Here is a 19,576-nt window from a genome sequence, read left to right as displayed (position 1 = left end):
GCAGCAGCAGCGTATCAAATTTATAGGGCTTGCTGTGCTGTTTGTTTTGTCTTGGCACCGACCGTGATTGTTGGAAAAGCTGCGAGTACGCAGTAAAAAAATAGTGAAAGAAAAATCACTGAAAACATACCCTTATTAAAAAAAACAAAAAAAAGTTTCTGCTCTAACTTTAAATAATATTTTCTATTAAAGCTTTTTATAATGATTTTAATTTTTATAATTAAAAAAATATTTCTATTAAAAATATGTATTAGTAAACTAGTAAACAAAATAAATCAAAACGTTGAACATATATATATATAAATAAAAGGCATTATAACTTTTTTTAGGTGCTGGAGCATATTAAAACCACAATATTTTAAAAACCATTTGAAATTTAAGTAATATAACGCTTATAAAAAAGGCAAAAAGATTTAAACAATGTATTTCGCTTTTTAGAGCTTTAAACATTTTATTTAAAATATTGAAACATATAAGATATCAAAAAGTTTTAAGCAAAAATGTCTTATAAGAATAATATTGTGGTAAAAATTATTACCTTACAAAATAAAATATATACTAAATGCTACACTTTTTAATTAAAATCTTTTTATATGAAGAAGCAGAATTAAAATTCAAGAGCTATAAATAGAAGAACAATATTGTGGTAATTATTATTACCTTATAAAATAAAATATATACTATAATGCAAAACATGTTTTTTAAAACCTGCTTTAAGCAATTATGTATGGCAAATAAATACTATACATACCAACAAGTCGAAATAAAATTTAAGACCTATAAATACATTCTACCCATTTTATTTTCCCAGTGTATTGGAGCGAGTATAAGTGGATGGATGGAGTGTGTGTGTTTATCTTGTCGCCATCTGCTTTGCTACTGCTTTGTCCTGTTTAATTTTCTGCTTGCTTTTGCTTCCTGCAGCTGTTTGTCCTTTTCCCTGCCCTCCTACCCACCCACTTTTCCGCCCACTTCCTGTCTTTGTCCGTCCTTGCATTGTTTTCATTAATGTTATTATTCAACATTCTGTGTTTACGTCATCCCATACGACGGTAGTTTCTAATTTGTATGCATAATTTACAGCCACACCGAGTTCGAGTGGAAGGATATGTGCGCATATGTGCTGGTGTGAGTGGAAAATGGGCGGGGAAACAATTTCCAATTGTCAACACGCTTGTGTGTGAGCCGGAAAATGTATCTGTGAGTCTATCTGAGAATTGATGAGTTGATGCCTAAGTAAGTCGCTGACAAGTGGGAATTTGTAATCAAAAGAGCGAGGGATATCGATTAATCGGAGCTTAAACACTTAATGCCACTTGCGTTGAGTGTGGAGGGCAGGATTTAATAGCTCAATAAATTAGTTTACAGTTTTGTTCGATTTATTTCTAATAAAAGATCTGAAAGATCAATGGTGCTATCTATATAAATAAAACTGTTCATATAAATCTGAGAGTTAACGCACAGTAAAGAGCGGTAGAGCTACAACATCCAAATTGTTTAATTATAAAATTGACTTCATAAAAGAAGACTTTGAAATTGTTAATATCATAAGAAAATAAAAAATAGTAAAAGAATAAGACATTACATTTTCAAAGATGTCACAGATATCACAAGGATTCTAAGATGCATTTAAAATGTCATTATAGGTGTCTAAAAGTATGCAACACTTTTTATCAAACTCACAATTACAACGAATTGATTGAAAGAGACGATTATCCTTCAGTCACTGCATACTTTTAGACACCTAGATTGACATTTAAAAGTGATTACAAGTATAAAGGTATGCATTCCTTTAAAAAAGTGTTTTTTTAAGGTTAAACCTTTGCCAAATTGAAATAGTTTTGCACGATTGCCTGTCAGATTAAAAAGCAGCAAACAAAAGTAGAAAGTAACCAAAAAGAAAGGAAAATTGCATACTAGATATCCTTAACATTCCCCAATGCTTTCCTTAGCCAAAGTAAACAATATTTGGCCAAACTTTTAATTAAAGAACATAGAAATGTGAGCCAAAAAGGAGGAGGAAGTGCACCACGTATTGTTATCGTTTGGAATTGCGCAACTGCAACTGCAATCAATCTAAATGTCGAGCTGTCAATAAAATTGTCAGCCGAGCTGCTGCAGAGGGTCCAGCTTCCTGTCAGCCATCTGCAGGATCCAAGGAAAACACGTTTGCATACCTCTATTCAGCTGACTGCACTGGCAACCTTTTCCTGCTAACAAAATGGGCTAAGGGAGGGGCTGCGGGGGTTAAGGCCAGCTTGGTTAGCCAACATCCAAACGAGAGCTAGTCGTGTGAAACAAAAGCGGGCACATGCGACCTGCAGCTTGATTTGGTAACACATATTTGACACATGTCAGGGAAACAATCCTTTGGCAAGCAGGTCAAACGGAGGCTGTCAAAAGTTTAATATTATAACCTAAATGGGTTTTAAGGAAAATATTTCATTTTAGGCAAAAATATTGCTGATGGAAAAGACCATTACGGAGCTTAAAAAAAGGGGTGTCTATCTTATCGAATAAATTGTACTTCCATTTGGTATTATAACCTTAATGGATGTACAAGAAAATATTTTAATTGAGATAAAGATTTCTCTTATAGAAAGGCATACTATAAGGCTTATTAAAAAGACGAGGGTATCTATAACTTAGTCTTCGAATTCCTCACTTTGCAAACTATACATATAAGTCTTATAAAATCTGGGACACCTTAGGCAAATAACATATATTAAGTTAAAAATCTAAGAACTGAAAATTAAAAATTTAAATTTACTAAATATATAAATCTAATTTTATATTAATATGTATATAATCACTTTTAGATACTCGTTTATATTTTACCAAAAGTTGGTCTTAAGTCAATCAAAAGCTGTCTAAAATATAACACTGAAGTTTAAGGGATATATTCATCATTATATTATATTATCATTATGTTTATATCGTCATCAATATGCTCAGTGATTTTTTAATGGGAAATTTACCCGGTTAGTAGAAACTTGCCGTACTTATTACCCCAGCAAATCCCTTATTTATTTGCTAATAAAGAGCAAATCTACAGATCTGCAACTTTTCCCCTATTTCCTGACCTTTTAGAAGCGCTGTGACGTGCACTTTTGGCTGCTCCCTCGCTCAATGCACTTCAATGCGCTTGACATTTTTATTAAAAGCTTTAAGTTGTTACGGCACATGCTCGCACATACATACATAAATGTCAGGCAGCAGAAAGGATATTTGCTGCAATGGCAACGGCTGCTGGCAACTTATTGGCTGCAGGACACACAGAAACGCGCTTCCTTGCCATTTCCTCCTGTCTTATGCAACAATGTAATAATGCCAGAGAGCAGTCTATACGACATCGTGCAACTTTAACTTTAACCCCTGCCCTGCCTTAGCCCCTGTCAGTCCTGAGTCATTTTTCTATCCCGCTGGGATTTACTTATGACACTAAAACTGCGAATGCAAGCTGGCATCATTTATTTCGCCGGATTCCCAGGAGCTGCAGGAATTGCATTGCCAGTGCGTGACATTTTATGAAAAACTCATTTGATAAATGATTGCGAGCAATTGAAATCTGCAAGAGGGGCACATGGTAGATGCACTTAAAGCGATCCGCGAACTGGGCTAATGACAATGCACATCCGGTGGGTCGTCGCCCTTCGATAACTCGGCAATCGGCATTCGCCCCATTTTAATATGCCAAACACATGTCGTATGCGCAATATTCGCAATGCCAGTTTGTCTGCGGGAATTTTCGCTTTCGCACACATAATTTTCGTGCATAATTTGGAAGGATTTCAACTGGGTCGGATCCTGCGGCAAACAGATTTGCAATGCACAAAACGTTTATGTGATGGGTATGTGAATGCCAGGCACCCCAATTCACCCCTTCTCAATCCCACCCACGGGCACCCATGTCTCTTAATGCACCAAGAGAAATTTGGGATGCTTTAAAAAAGGCGATTAGTTACAGATTTGTTTTACAACATAATGTGGCAAAAAAAAGATTAAAATAAATGTATACATCAAAGTAAAGCTTTAGTTTTTCAGTACACACCTTTAATAGAATCTTAAAATTTTTAAAAGGTCTAGAGACTTTTATTAAAATTCTGAAAATGGTGTTATAAGATGTATAGGGTGTTGGTTATGGCTTAATATAATATGACAATGTAGTAGATCATAGTAAATGAAATATTCTACCTGTGGGCCAAAGAAATCCATAGAAATATGCTATTTTTTAAGGGGTTTTTAAATTAGGCTTTGGTAAGGGAACTTAATATTCTTTACTGCATCTTTTCAGACAGTTTTTAAAGGGTTTAAAATTAATTAATTTGAAATGTAACTATTTATCTTTGCGTTATTGATTAATTAACTGAGTTCGATAAGTCCTAAAATAATTAGTTTGACCATATAAGAACACAAAGATTTTAGGTCTAACTAAAGAAGAAAGAAGTAGAATGAACATCTTACTTGGACATAGATTCTAGGTTATATAAAGGTTTATAAAAAATTAGAAATTATGATTTTTTTCGATATCTGATATCTGTATGATCTCCAAACGTAGTCCAGCTTTTCTCCCAGTGCACACACACAACCGACGCTTGTTCATAATGGGCATAAACATTCTCGCATCCGTTGCCGTTGATTTGGTCGCCTTTGCTTTGTCTTCCAGCTGTTGTACGTTAGATATTTTGACTATGCCGCTGCGAAATGCTGTGTGTACCATTCGATGTTGTTGTCGTCGCTTCCCGCATTGCATTTGTCGGATGTGGCAGGACCTGCTGCTGTATCCCTGTTGTTCCTGCCGCTGCTGCCACGTCCTGATAATGACGGTCGGGCATGGGCCTTAATTTAAGTTTCTATTAATAATGGAATTGCATTTCGGTCTCCATGGCGCAAATTCAGACCCACTTTTGGGTGCCCCTCGCAGGGCCTTCCTTTCATGGTTTCCCTCGACTTAAATTGCAATCAATAATGAATTGGAATTATTATGCCTTTGAAGATAAATGCGTTGAATTGCTTTAATAAATAGTTCAATTATCATAAGTTGCCAAGTGTACTAACTATTTGGAATTCGTAGAAAACGTTTAGAGGCTTTTAATCACTCTTGATGAATGTTATACTTCGTACGTACCTCATAATTGACTTAAATATTCTATTTAATCTCCCCGTTATCAACCTCTATCTCCTTCTAATCCAGATAACTATTTATATAAATCGGAACTTTGGTAGCATTTACGCAAGCTGGCATTATTATCCCGCAAAGTCGACTGCCAAACACATTATAAACCAAAAGCAATCAATTCCATGGACTTGTGGCAAATGGGAAAACCAGGGGGCTTCGCATATCTGGTAGGAGGACATACCAATCACAATGGCAACTGTTTTGCAAACAACAAATGGTCAACATGCAATCGGGACAAACATTTGCATGCCAAAGGCAGCCGAACAACAATTACCATATAAAATTTGAAATGATTAAGCAACAACCGCAGCGACAACAACAAAGGCGGCCAGGAAAATGAAAATGAAAATGGAACGGAATGGGATTTTATTGGTCATGTCCATGTAGATACATAATAAAATGTGCGGAACCTCTAGTGATGCTGACAGCATAATCATCGTATAATTTGCATAAAATTAAAATATGAATTTGCATGACCAAACCACATCAGAGAAAAGCACGAGATGATTATCACCGAGGGATGTGGTAAATGTTCAAGTAAAACAGTTGAGCAATATTTATTTATTCTCCCCCTCATTGTAAACTAATAACTAAATACCCGTTGTCCTTACGAATATGGGTTTAGTTTAAATAGGTCTTTGGGAATAATATTATCCAAATTTATGTCTTTAGCATAATTTACCATATTAGGCAATATCGGAAGCTTGGGAACTGTGATCCTGGGATCCATTACTCGTGGAATCTGAAATGCATGAGATTACTATGGAGGATACAATAATGTTGAATTCAAAACGTACCGTTGGCGCTTTTGGCGGGCTTAACCCCTAGGTAAATTAAAAACAAATTAAAATATTTTTTTTTTTGAAAAAGCATGAATTTCTTACTCCTAGAGGTGGAATCCGTGGTCTCCCTGGTCTTGCAAAATTAGGAATTCCACGTACACCACGAGAGGGAATCCGTGGTATATTTGGATTTTCAATACTAGGAATTCCGAAAATGCCAGGTTTCTAAAAAGCATAATTTTACTATGAAAGTCCGATTCATTTTAAGTGCAGTACTTACCGAGGGAATTTTTGGTAGAAACAGACCCTTATTAAATTAAAAACAAATTTAAAAGCATAAATATATTTTTGAAAAAGCATGTAGTTCTTACACCGATAGGGGGAATCCGTGGTATCTTTAGATCTTCAATACTAGGAATTCCACGAATTCTAGGTATCTAAAAAGCATTATTTTACTATGCAAGTACGTTTAATTTTAAGTGCAATACTTACCGAAGGAAGTTTTGGTGGAGACAGACCCTAATTAAATAAAAGCAAATTTAAATGTATATACATTTTTTTCGAAAGCATGTATTTCTTACACCGAGATGGGGAATCCGTGGTATACTTGGATTTTCAATACTAGGAATTCCGAAAATGCCAGGTATCTAAAAAGCATAATTTTACTATGAAAGCCCGATTCATTTTAAGTGCAGTACTTACCGAAGGAATTTTTGGTAGAAACAGACCCTAATTAAATTAAAAACAAATTTAAAAGCATAACTATATTTCTGGAAAAGCATGTAGTTCTTACACCGATAGGGGGAATCTGTGGTATCTTTAGATCTTCAATACTAGGAACTCCACGAATGCTAGGTATCTGAATTGCATAATTTTACCTTAAAATTCCGATTCATTTTTAATGCAATACATACCGAAGGAAGTTTTGGTGGAGACAGACCCTAATTAAAAAAAAAACAAATATAAAAGTATTTACATAGTTTTGGAAAAGCATGTAATTCTTACACCGAGAGAGGAAATCCGTGGTATCTTTAATTTATCAATACTAGGAATTCCTGGAATGCTGGGTATCTAAAAAGCATTATTTTACTAAGCAAGTACGATTAATTTTAAGTGCAATACTAACCGAAGGAAGTTTTGGTGGATATAGACCCTAATTAAATAAAAGCAAATTTAAAAGTATATACATTTTTTTCGAAAGCATGTATTTCTTACACCGAGATGGGAAATCCGTGGTATCTTTGGATTTGCAATCTTAGGAATTCCAGAAATGACAGGTATCTAAAAAGCAAAATTCTTTTACGAAAATCCTATTAATTTTAAGTACAAAACATACCGAAGGGATTTTTGATGGAGAAAGACCCTAATTAAATTAAAAACAAATATAAAAATATATACATATTTTTGGATAAGCATGTAATTCTTACACCGAGAGAGGAAATCCGTGGTATCTTTAATTTATCAATACTAGGAATACCAGGAATGCTGGGTATCTAAAAAGCATTATTTTACTAAGCAAGTACGATTAATTTTAAGTGCAATACTAACCGAAGGAAGTTTCGGTTGAGACAGACCCTAATTAAATAAAAAACAAGTGTAAAAATGTATACATATTTTTGGAAAACCATGTAATTCTTACATCGATAGGAGGAATCCGTGGTATCTTTATGTTATCAAGATTAGGAATTCCAGGAATGCCGGGTAGCTGAATTGCATAATTTTACTATAAAATTCAGATAAATTTTAAATTCAATACATACCGGTGGTATTTTTGGTGGAGACAGATTCTAATTAAATAAAACACAAATATAGAAGTATATACATATTTTTGGAAAACCATGTAATTCTTACATCGATAGGCGGAATCCGTGGTATCTTTACATTATCAATACTAGGAATTCCAGGAATGTCGGGTAGCTGATTTGCATAATTTTACTATAAAGTTCAGATAAATTTTAAATTCAATACATACCGGTGGTATTTTTGGTGGAGACAGATTCTAATTAAAAAAAACACAAATATAAAAGTACATACATATTTTTGGAAAACCATGTAATTCTTACATCGATAGGCGGAATCCGTGGTATCTTTATGTTATCAAGATTAGGAATTCCAGGAATGCCGGGTAGCTGAATTGCATAATTTTACTATAAAATTCACATAAATTTTAAATTCAATACATACCGGTGGTATTTTTGGTGGAGACAGATTCTAATTAAATAAAACACAAATATAGAAGTATATACATATTTTTGGAAAACCATGTAATTCTTACATCGATAGGCGGAATCCGTGGTATCTTTACATTATCAATACTAGGAATTCCAGGAATGTCGGGTAGCTGATTTGCATAATTTTACTATAAAGTTCAGATAAATTTTAAATTCAATACATACCGGTGGTATTTTTGGTGGAGACAGATTCTAATTAAATAAAACACAAATATAGAAGTATATACATATTTTTGGAAAACCATGTAATTCTTACATCGATAGGCGGAATCCGTGGTATCTTTATGTTATCAAGATTAGGAATTCCAGGAATGCCGGGTAGCTGAATTGCATAATTTTACTATAAAATTCAGATAAATTTTAAATTCAATACATACCGGTGGTATTTTTGGTGGAGACAGATTCTAATTAAATAAAACACAAATATAGAAGTATATACATATTTTTGGAAAACCATGCAATTCTTACATCGATAGGCGGAATCCGTGGTATCTTTATGTTATCAAGATTAGGAATTCCAGGAATGCCGGGTAGCTGAATTGCATAATTTTACTATAAAATTCAGATAAATTTTAAATTCAATACATACCGGTGGTATTTTTAGTGCAGACAGATTCTGATTAAATAAAACACAAATATAAAAGTAGATACATATTTTTGGAAAACCATGTAATTCTTACACCGAGAGGGGGAATCCGTGGTATCTGTATGTTACCAAGATTAGGAATTCCAGGAATGCCGGGTAGCTGAATTGCATAATTTTACTATAAAATTCAGATAAATTTTAAATTCAGTACATACCGGTGGTATATTTGGTGCAGACAGATTCTAATTAAAGAAAACACAAATATAAAAGTATATACATATTTTTGGAAAACCATGTAATTCTTACACCGAGAGGGGGAATCCGTGGTATCTGTATGTTACCAAGATTAGGAATTCCAGGAATGCCGGGTAGCTGAATTGCATAATTTTACTATAAAATTCAGATAAATTTTAAATTCAGTACATACCGGTGGTATATTTGGTGCAGACAGATTCTAATTAAAGAAAACACAAATATAAAAGTATATACATATTTTTGGAAAACCATGTAATTCTTACACCGAGAGGGGGAATCCGTGGTATCTGTATGTTACCAAGATTAGGAATTCCAGGAATGCCGGGTAGCTGAATTGCATAATTTTACTATAAAATTCAGATAAATTTTAAATTCAGTACATACCGGTGGTATATTTGGTGCAGACAGATTCTAATTAAAGAAAACACAAATATAAAAGTATATACATATTTTTGGAAAACCATGTAATTCTTACACCGAGAGGGGGAATCCGTGGTATCTGTATGTTACCAAGATTAGGAATTCCAGGAATGCCGGGTAGCTGAATTGCATAATTTTACTATAAAATTCAGATAAATTTTAAATTCAATACATACCGGTGGTATTTTTAGTGCAGACAGATTCTAAATAAATAAAACACAAATATAAAAGTATATACATATTTTTGGAAAACCATGTAATTCTTACACCGAGAGGGGGAATCCGTGGTATCTGTATGTTACCAAGATTAGGAATTCCAGGAATGCCGGGTAGCTGAATTGCATAATTTTACTATAAAATTCAGATAAATTTTAAATTCAGTACATACCGGTGGTATATTTGGTGCAGACAGATTCTAATTAAAGAAAACACAAATATAAAAGTATATACATATTTTTGGAAAACCATGTAATTCTTACACCGAGAGGGGGAATCCGTGGTATCTGTATGTTACCAAGATTAGGAATTCCAGGAATGCCGGGTAGCTGAATTGCATAATTTTACTATAAAATTCAGATAAATTTTAAATTCAATACATACCGGTGGTATTTTTAGTGCAGACAGATTCTAAATAAATAAAACACAAATATAAAAGTATATACATATTTTTGGAAAACCATGTAATTCTTACACCGAGAGGGGGAATCCGTGGTATCTGTATGTTACCAAGATTAGGAATTCCAGGAATGCCGGGTAGCTGAATTGCATAATTTTACTATAAAATTCAGATAAATTTTAAATTCAGTACATACCGGTGGTATATTTGGTGCAGACAGATTCTAATTAAAGAAAACACAAATATAAAAGTATATACATATTTTTGGAAAACCATGTAATTCTTACACCGAGAGGGGGAATCCGTGGTATCTGTATGTTACCAAGATTAGGAATTCCAGGAATGCCGGGTAGCTGAATTGCATAATTTTACTATAAAATTCAGATAAATTTTAAATTCAATACATACCGGTGGTATTTTTAGTGCAGACAGATTCTAATTAAATAAAACACAAATATAAAAGTATATACATATTTTTGGAAAACCATGTAATTCTTACACCGAGAGGGGGAATCCGTGGTATCTGTATGTTACCAAGATTAGGAATTCCAGGAATGCCGGGTAGCTGAATTGCATAATTTTACTATAAAATTCAGATAAATTTTAGATTCAATACATACCGGAGGTATTTTTAGTGGAGGCAGACCCTAATCAAGTGAAATACAACATTAATTATATATTTTTCAGTAAATGATCCAGTTCTTACCCCGGGATTCGGAATTACCGGTAGTTTTACACCATTTAAAATACTGTCAATCAATTGAGATGTGTCAGGAACTATGGGATTTATCGGCAATATTTCAGGAATCTGGAAAAAGTATATGTCACTTTGCATACGTTGTAGTTTTAAATAAAATAGTTTAATTTATGTACAAATTTATTAATATACCCTATCGGCAAATCATGGAACTCTTACACTGGGTTTTTTTGGTTTTTCAACGCTAGGAACAGTGACCTTTGTTATAACAGGAACCTGAAATTCATAATTTTACCATGAAAGTCCGATTACTTTTATATATAATACATACCGATGAAATAGTTGTTGGACGTAAATCCTTATTAAATTTAAGAAAATGTATATATGATTATCAATAAATTATGTTATATTTACCACGGGGAATGATGTTTGCGGGGTCTCTTGGGGGCTAATTGAATTTCCAGTACTTATCGATAGTGTTACCTCAGGTCTCTGAAAAAACGTATTGTAGTAACTTGCGTTGTAATTTCAAATACAATATGTACCGACGAAACATTGGGTGGAACCAAATTTTAATTAATGAAGAGAATATAATTATATTATCAACAAATTTAGCAACTTTTACCTCGGTGGTGGAAATTGGCGGGCTTGTCGAAGTTCCAGCACTAATCGTCGATATTTTACCAGGTATCTAAAAAAAGAGTATGGTACTACAATAATTTATAATTATACTAAAACAAGTACAATTTTACTACATTAAATTATAATTATAGTTAAACTATTTTGTTTATCAATAAAAGAAGTTATAATTACCGCGGGAGAGGATTTTTGCGGTGGCTCTTGTGGAATAATCGAAGTTTCTGGACCTTCCGATGCTATTACCTCAGGTCTCTGAAAAAATGTATGTCAGCAATTAAGCGTTGTAATATCAAATACAATATGTAGAATTGGTGAAACCAAATTCTAATTAATGTTGAGAACAACTATAATATTATACAATCAATAGATCAGCTGTTTTTACCTCTGTGAGGGGAACTGGCAGGCTTGTCGAATATCCAGGACCTATCGTCGATATTTTACCAGGTATCTAAAAAAAGAGTATGGTACTACAATAATTTCTAATTATACTAAAACAAGTACAATTTTACTACATTAAATTATAATTATAGTTAAACTATTTTGTTTATCAATAAAATAAGTTATATTTACCACGGGGGCGGATGTTTGCGGTGGCTCTTGTGGGCTAATCGAAATTCCTGGACCTTCCGATGCTAATACCCCAGGTCTCTGAAAAAATGTATGTCAGCAATTAAGCGTTGTAATATCAAATACATTATGTACCGATGAATAATTTGGTGAAACCAAATTCTAATTAATGTTGAGAACAACTATAATATTATACTATCAATAGACCAAGCTATTTTTACCTCTGTAAGGGGAATTGGCAGGCTTGTCGAATATCCAGGACTTATCGTCGATATTTTATCAGGTATCTAAAAAAAGAGTATGGTACTACATTAATTTCTTATTATACTAAAACAATTCCAATTTTACACATTAAATTATAATTATAGTAAAACAAGTAAAACGTTGTTTATTAATAAGTTAAGACAGCATAATAAAAGTCCGAATACTTTAAATCATAATACATACCGAACAAATGGTTGTTGATTGTACACCCTATAAAAAATAATAAAAAGTTATACTATTTTGTTTATCGATAAAAGAAGTTATAATTACTACGGGGGAGGATGTTTGCGGTGGCTCTTGTGGGCTAATCAAAATTCCTGGACCTTCCGGTACTTTTACCCCAGGTCTCTGAAAAAATGTATTTTAGTAACTAGCGTTGTAATTTCAAATACAATATGTACTGACGAAACATTAGTTGGAACCACATTGTAATTAATTAAGAGTACAACTATAGTATTATACTATTAACAGATTAAGCAAATTTTACCTCGGTGATGGAAATTGGCGGGCTTGTCGAAGTTCCAGGACTTATCGTCGATATATTACCAGGTATCTAAAAAAAAGAGTATGGTACTACATTAATTTCTAATTATACTAAAAGAAGTTCAATTTTACTACATTAAATTATAATTATAGTAAAAGAAGAACAATGTTGTTTATTAATTAGTTAAGTAATTTTTAACAGCATAATAAAAGTCCGATTACTATAAATCATAATACATACCGAAGAAATGGTTGTTGATTGTAATCCCTATAAAAAATATTCGAAAGTTATACTGTTTTGTTTATTAATTAAAGAAGTTATATTTACCACGGAGGAGGATGTTTGCGGTGGCTCTTGTGGGCTAATCGAAATTCCTGGACCTTCCGGTGCTATTACTCCAGGTCTCTGAAAAAATGTATGTCAGCAATTAAGCGTTGTAATATCAAATACATTATGTACCGATGAATGATTTGGTCAAACCAAATTCTAATTAATGTTGAGAACAACTATAATATTATACTATCAATAGACCAAGCTATTTTTACCTCTGTGAGGGGAATTGGCAGGCTTGTCGAATATCCTGGACTTATTGTCGATATTTTACCAGGTATCTAAAAAAATGGATATGTTACTACATTGATTTCTAATTATACTAAAACAATTTGTTGAATTTCCTGGACTTATTGTCGATATTTTACCAGGTATCTAAAAATAATGGAAATGTTACTACATTGATTTCTAATTATAATAAAACCAGTACAATTTTACTTGATTAAATTATAATTATTGTTAAACAAGAACCAAGTATATATATTTTTAAAGTTCAGTAATTTGTTCTAACATAATTAATGCCCGTTTAATTTGAAATACAATACGTACCGTAGGATTGGTTGTGGATTGCACATCCTATAAAAAGTACATAAAAGTTATACTATTTTGTTTATCGATAAAAGAAGTTATAATTACCACGGGGGAGGATGTTTGCGGTGGCTCTTGGGGGCTAATCGAAATTCCTGGACTTCTCGATACAATTACACCAGGTCTCTGAAAAAATGTATTTTAGTAACTGGCGTTGTAATTTCAAATACAATATGTACTGACGAAACATTAGTTGGAACCAAATTGTAATTAATTAAGAGGACAACTATAATATTATATTATCAACAGATTAAGCAATTTTTACCTCGGTGATGGAAATTGGCGGGCTTGTCGAAGTTCCAGGACTTATCGTCGATATTTTACCAGGTATCTAAAAAAAGAGTATGGTACTACATTAACTTCTAAATTTACTAAAACAGGTGCAATTTTACTACATTAAATTATAATTATAGTAAAACAAGTACAATGTTGTTTATTAATAGTTTAGTAATTTTTAACAGTTAATAAAAGTCCGATTTCTTTAAATCATAATACATACCGAAGAAATGGTTGTTGATTGTACACCCTATAATAAACACCCTATCAATAAAATAAGTTATATTTACCACGGGGGAGGATGTTTGCGGTGGCTCTTGTGGGCTAATCAAAATTTCTGGACTTCTCGATACAATTACACCAGGTCTCTGAAAAAATGTATTTTAGTAACTAGCGTTGTAATTTCAAATACAATATGTACTGACGAAACATTAGTTGGAACCAAATTCTAAATAATTAAGAGGACAACTATAATATTATACTATCAACAGATTAAGCAATTTTTACCTCGGTGGCGGAAATTGGCGGGCTTGTCGAAGTTCCAGGACTTATCGTCGATATTTTACCAGGTATCTAAAAAAAGAGTATGGTACTACATTAACTTCTAAATTTACTAAAACAGGTGCAATTTTACTACATTAAATTATAATTATAGTAAAACAAGTACAATGTTGTTTATTAATAGTTTAGTAATTTTTAACAGTTAATAAAAGTCCGATTTCTTTAAATCATAATACAAGGGTGGTCAAAAGTATTTTCACAAAAAAAAAGTTAAATATACTCATAATTTGAACTTACATCTTGTTAACTTTGGCATCAATGGAAAGGTAATTTAAATGCCGTTTGAATGATACAATACATTTCTTAACCCATTCAATACTTATTGAAAAGGACGAATTTGTGCAAAAATGTCCTTTTTGAACTTTTTTCCTCGACTTGAAAACTTAAATTTTTTGATGCAAAAAGTTTCTTCAAACAAAAATCATAGTAACTGCAAAAAGAATTTTTCAAAAATCATTTTGCTTATATTTTTTATGATTTTTTGAAAATGCTTAGAAACATGCATTTTAGCCATATTTTTCTCTTTTTCATACAAATTTTTTCCGACATTGTCACCTTTAAAAAATCATAAAAAATATAAGCAAAATGATTTTTGAAAAATTCTTTTTGCAGTTACTATTATTTTTGTTTGAAGAAACTTTTTGCATCAAAAAATTTAAGTTTTCAAGTCGAGGAAAAAAGTTCAAAAAGGACATTTTCACACAAATTCGTCCTTTTCAATAAGTACTGAATGGGTTAAAAAATGTATTGTATCATTCAAACGGCATTTAATTTACCTTTCCATTGATGCCAAAGTTAATAAGATGTAAGTTCAAATTATGAGTATATTTAACTTTTTTTTTGAGAAAATACTTTTGACCACCCTTGTACATACCGAAGAAATGGTTGTTGATAAACACCCTATCAATAAAATAAGTTATATTTACCACGGGGGAGGATGTTTGCGGTGGCTCTTGGGGGCTAATCGAAATTCCTGGACCTTCCGATGCTAATACCCCAGGTCTCTGAAAAAATGTATGTCAGCAATTAAGCGTTGTTATATCAAATACGATATGTACCGATGAAAGATTTGGTGAAACCAAATTCTAATTAATGTTGAGAACAACTATAATATTATACTATCAATAGATCAGCTATTTTTACCTCTGTGAGGGGAACTGGCAAGCTTGTCGAATATCCAGGACTTATTGTCGATATTTTACCAGGTATCTAAAAAAGAGTATGGTACTACAAAATTTTCTAATTATACTAAAAAAAAGTACAATTGTACTACATTAAATTAGAATTATAGTAAAACAAGTACAATGTTGTTTATTAATAGTTTAGTATTTTTTAACAGTTAATAAAAGTCCGATTTCTTTAAATCATAATACATACCGAAGAAATGGTTGTTGATTGTACACCCTATAATAAACACCCTATCAATAAAATAAGTAATATTTACCACGGGGGAGGATGTTTGCGGTGGCTCTTGTGGGCTAATCGAAATTCCTGGACTTCTCGATACAATTACACCAGGTCTCTGAAAAAATGTATATTAGTAACTAGCGTTGTAATTTTAAATACAATATGTACCGACGAAACATTGGTTGGAACTAAATTGTAATTAATGAAGAGGACAACTATAATATTATATTATTAACAGATTAAGCAATTTTTACCTCGGTGGTGGACATTGGCGGGCTTGTCGAAGTTCCAGGACTAATCGTCGATATTTTACCAGGTACCTATAAAATGGTTTTATTACTACTTTAAGTTTTTATTATAGTAAACCAAGTACAATCTTTTGGTTATAAAAATGTGAGAGTAACTTTTACCTCGGTTGATGGAGCTTTCGTTTGACTAGGTGGGCCAATTGAAATCCCAGGCGTTATCTGTAACACAAAATTTTTCAATCTCTGCATCAGTTCTAAAAGCTATACATACCTCAGTGCCTATCTCAGTTTTATCTTTTTCCGAAACCGATGATTTATTGGAACTGATTCCTGAGCAAGGCTATTGAGTTGATTAAAAAAATACATAGTGGCAAATGGTGTAAGCCCATGATACTGGGCGTAATACGGAATTAAAACCTTACCAAAATCTGGGGCTTACTGGTGGTAGTAATGATGCAACTACCATCAAAGGCCACATATGGAGGGACGCATAGAAATTTCGGCATATAAAGAGCATCCGAAAGTTCCCCCAGAAGAGATAAAGTTACGATCCAGATAATCCCCATCTCGTTAGACAAACAGCTGCACAGGAACTGATTTAATAAAGTGTGGTTTACATTAAATATTAATATCAAATTGATTAGCGCTGGTTTTACATTTACCAAAGTTCAAAGTAGTAAGCGTGCGAGAAAATTCAATTGGATTTGCAGAATCCTTCCCTTTAATTAAATACGTACAGTTTTAAAAGAACTGAAAATATGAATCATTTAAAAAACTATTGTTTAAAAATTATAGTTGCTTAAATAAATAAATCCAGGATTGCCAAATCCAGAAAAATTGCCTGACAATTTTATTATTGCAACGGTTGACAAAAAAAAATTTCTACCTTTTTAATTCACTCAATTTAATCTCTATTTAAATCTAAATAATATTTAATAACTGTGTATTTGGTTGCTATGCAACCATATTTTTCACTTTAATTTAATTATCAATAAAAGTGTAACCAAATCGGGAAGTACTTATAAGGAGATCGCGTGAAGGCTGAAATCGGAATCTAAAAACACTATTAAGTACCTCACTTGGAATCAGGAAGATAGACATTTCCAATGAATAAATTCGGTATATCGAATAAAAGCTCGGAGATAGGCGAATAAATTCAAAGTGATAAAAGAGGGAAATTGGCACGCATCAGACGTGTCAAAGTGACAATTCTTTATTTACATTTCACCCCTCTCCGTGATGAATGACAGAAACAACAATGACAGCTCTCATGACTCTGGTCACATTTGCGTGCGAGACCGACGTGAGGTGCATGTAAAATTCGCAGGGGTGCGGAAAAGTGTGGCCATGGCACAGGTAAAAATGCTTTGACATTTGTCAACGACAGCTGCTTTACACGGAAAAAAAATGTTTATTTTGTATGTTTCTGTTAATTTTTATTGTTTGAATTAAAAAAAAAAAAATAAGTAATAAAAATAAAATAAATAAGAGCATATGTATGTCTGATGTACTAAATAAACAAACAAAAGGTGGAAAGAGTAGTTTGACGTCTTGTATTACCCAAGTTTATTCCACGCTTTTGAAATAGAGAAAATATTAAAATTTGTGACGCCTTGGATTACCTCATCTTTCTTCACGCTTATGAAATAATAAAATTACTCATTTCGCAAACGCTCGCAGAACAGCTGTAATAACTTCGTATTAGTTATTAGTTAAATAAATATATAAGCATATAAATATCATATACATATGCTTATATTCTAGCAATACGAAGCTGTTTGTTTCAGTGTACTTCATTGATATGAAGCCATCAAGTTGTGCACTCTGTTTATTTATCAACAGATTAGCAGGCAGTTTCGGTGACTGTCGCCGTCTCTTTCCCCCCAGCCAGTTCTGTCTCTTTCGCTCTGCTGGGTGTAATGGCACATGAAATCGCAATAAACATGACACAGAGCGTAGCAACTTTTGCGGCATGTAGTTAAGTATAACTTACGCCCAGAGCGCTCATAATTCAAAAATTCTTCCCCGAATGGAAGGGGTGATTCCGGGCAGGGGTGTAGGGTAAAGGGGGGCCTTATGGGGGGCACTGGGTGCTCTGGGATTCTGCAAGTAACAGTCACGCTTTCGAGTGTGGGCGTGTGACGATGGCGACAGTGGCGCCTTCCCTGGGGTCTGTTTTGTCCTTTTTCCATTGCCATCTGCCTCGAACTGTGAAATATGTTGCATACTTTTGCGGACACTCTATCTCTCTCCATCTTTATAACCCCCATTTCCGGTCGCCCCCCTTTGACTTTTGCGGTTTATTGTAGGCGTGGCGCGTGCCAAACTTAACATACACAATCATTTTTGTGCCACACCATTTTTGCTTTCCACTCACGTCCTATGAAATGGTATGGGGCTTTTTTTGGGTTGGCGTGGGTGGTAGTGGTAGTTGGCAAGGTCCTTCGGGTCTGGCGCGTATAAGTTCATAATTCATTCCTTCATTATTATTTTCATTTTCACATTTTCGGTTTCCTCTCTCGCTTTCCTTTGTGGATTCCCCAGCCCAGTTCTTTTCTTCGATTTTCCAGTGTCGTTGACAAATTGTTTTAAATTGCATTTTCAGAACAGTTTTTCCATTTTTTATAGCAAATAGTTAAAGTTGGAGTTATTTAAGGGGAAAGAAATGAGTCCACAAAATATTAGGCTCGCAACATTATGTATTTGCAATCACCTGTTTGTTTAGTTCTCACATATTTTATTCTTAGTGATTGCTATTATTCTAAACAGCGGGAAAATATTAATAAATAAAATAAGTTAATAATTTTCTCTCTCTCTTTGGGCATATATATATATTCCTGAAAATATCTATTTATACCTGTATTTTTTTTAGTTAAGATAAAGAGAGAGTTAAGAAAATTATGCTCGTTGGGCTATAAACATAATAATACGTTTTGAGACCCACTGACAGAGATATACTAAGTTAAAGTTATTAAGCTGAAATTTAATTTATTCTCAACTATAAGAAGTTCAAGCTTTGTTAGACTTTAAGCCCAAAACTTTAACATGATTTCAAGACTAAAACGAATTTTTATTTTAAACAAAAAAATATAATATGTCTTGTTAGTAGTATTTGACTATTTTATATCTCTAGACAGTTCTCCCTTTATACTTTTCCTTTGTATGGCTATTTATTTACATTTGGCCAAATCGGGTGATTCTATTTACTCGTGCCCAATGAGCCCTGCAGTTCAGCATATCCCTGCATCCAACCCTATCCCTACTCCGATTCGGATTCCGATTTCGATTTCGATTCAGATCCAGATCCAACAAGTCCAAGTCCCCAACCCACCGACGACATTTTGCGTTCGACAGCCAACGGCAAAGTGGGTGATTCGCTGGGTGGTTGAGTGGGTGATTTAATGGTGGGGGGGCAGCAACCACAGACGCGTCTTTTGTTTGCTTTG

The 19,576-nt window shown here is 33.2% G+C and overlaps 2 protein-coding genes across 34 annotated transcripts; both read right to left on the bottom strand.

Moving 5' to 3' along the window:
• Positions 1–5,705: 5,705 nt before the first annotated feature.
• Positions 5,706–16,714, bottom strand: LOC119551076 (collagen alpha-5(IV) chain). Of its 33 annotated transcripts, XM_037860205.1 has the most exons (73): positions 16,553–16,714; positions 16,402–16,470; positions 16,293–16,349; positions 16,137–16,202; positions 15,920–15,997; positions 15,619–15,684; positions 15,402–15,479; positions 14,422–14,487; positions 14,205–14,282; positions 13,904–13,969; positions 13,687–13,764; positions 13,600–13,626; positions 13,266–13,331; positions 13,048–13,125; positions 12,961–12,987; positions 12,724–12,789; positions 12,507–12,584; positions 12,420–12,446; positions 12,194–12,259; positions 11,976–12,053; positions 11,788–11,853; positions 11,580–11,657; positions 11,392–11,457; positions 11,181–11,258; positions 11,098–11,124; positions 10,986–11,042; positions 10,776–10,877; positions 10,690–10,716; positions 10,569–10,634; positions 10,478–10,504; positions 10,357–10,422; positions 10,266–10,292; positions 10,145–10,210; positions 10,054–10,080; positions 9,933–9,998; positions 9,842–9,868; positions 9,721–9,786; positions 9,630–9,656; positions 9,509–9,574; positions 9,418–9,444; positions 9,297–9,362; positions 9,206–9,232; positions 9,085–9,150; positions 8,994–9,020; positions 8,873–8,938; positions 8,782–8,808; positions 8,661–8,726; positions 8,570–8,596; positions 8,449–8,514; positions 8,358–8,384; positions 8,237–8,302; positions 8,146–8,172; positions 8,025–8,090; positions 7,934–7,960; positions 7,813–7,878; positions 7,722–7,748; positions 7,601–7,666; positions 7,510–7,536; positions 7,389–7,454; positions 7,298–7,324; positions 7,177–7,242; positions 7,088–7,114; positions 6,967–7,032; positions 6,876–6,902; positions 6,755–6,820; positions 6,664–6,690; positions 6,543–6,608; positions 6,454–6,480; positions 6,333–6,398; positions 6,242–6,268; positions 6,064–6,186; positions 5,977–6,003; positions 5,706–5,921 (listed from the first exon to the last, which is right to left on the bottom strand). In XM_037860205.1, the coding sequence occupies exons 1-73, from the start codon at positions 16,694–16,696 to the stop codon at positions 5,787–5,789; spliced, it is 4,098 nt and encodes a 1,365-aa protein (XP_037716133.1). In that variant the 5' UTR covers positions 16,697–16,714; the 3' UTR covers positions 5,706–5,786. The 33 variants fall into 33 exon arrangements, with proteins under 33 accessions (XP_037716133.1, XP_037716134.1, XP_037716135.1 ...); XM_037860206.1 differs by lacking the exon at positions 13,266–13,331; XM_037860207.1 differs by lacking the exons at positions 6,876–6,902; positions 6,967–7,032.
• Positions 16,715–18,141: 1,427 nt separating this feature from the next.
• Positions 18,142–18,400, bottom strand: LOC119552016. The gene is given in 4 exon segments (XM_037861752.1): positions 18,142–18,204; positions 18,207–18,276; positions 18,278–18,315; positions 18,317–18,400. Coding segments are annotated over 4 exon segments (255 nt in total).
• Between the last annotated feature and the right edge of the window lie 1,176 nt (positions 18,401–19,576).

Source organism: Drosophila subpulchrella, chromosome 2R, assembly GCF_014743375.2.
Source record: "Drosophila subpulchrella strain 33 F10 #4 breed RU33 chromosome 2R, RU_Dsub_v1.1 Primary Assembly, whole genome shotgun sequence".
NCBI classification, from domain to species: Eukaryota; Metazoa; Arthropoda; class Insecta; order Diptera; family Drosophilidae; genus Drosophila; species Drosophila subpulchrella.
This window is presented reverse-complemented; position numbering and strand designations above follow the sequence as displayed.

What these genes read in the sequence shown, in the direction of transcription:
- LOC119551076 (XM_037860205.1), bottom strand. Translation starts at nt 16,696, where the DNA reads ATGGGGATTATCTGGATCGTAACTTTATCTCTTCTGGGGGAACTTTCG. An exon ending in CACGGATTCCCCCTCTCGGT is followed by an intron (nt 9,233 to 9,296) that starts GTAAGAATTACA and finishes TTCTTTAATTAG; the next exon opens with AATCTGTCTGCACCAAATAT. An exon ending in CTCCACCAAAAATACCACCG is followed by an intron (nt 8,091 to 8,145) that starts GTATGTATTGAA and finishes TATGCAATTCAG; the next exon opens with CTACCCGGCATTCCTGGAAT.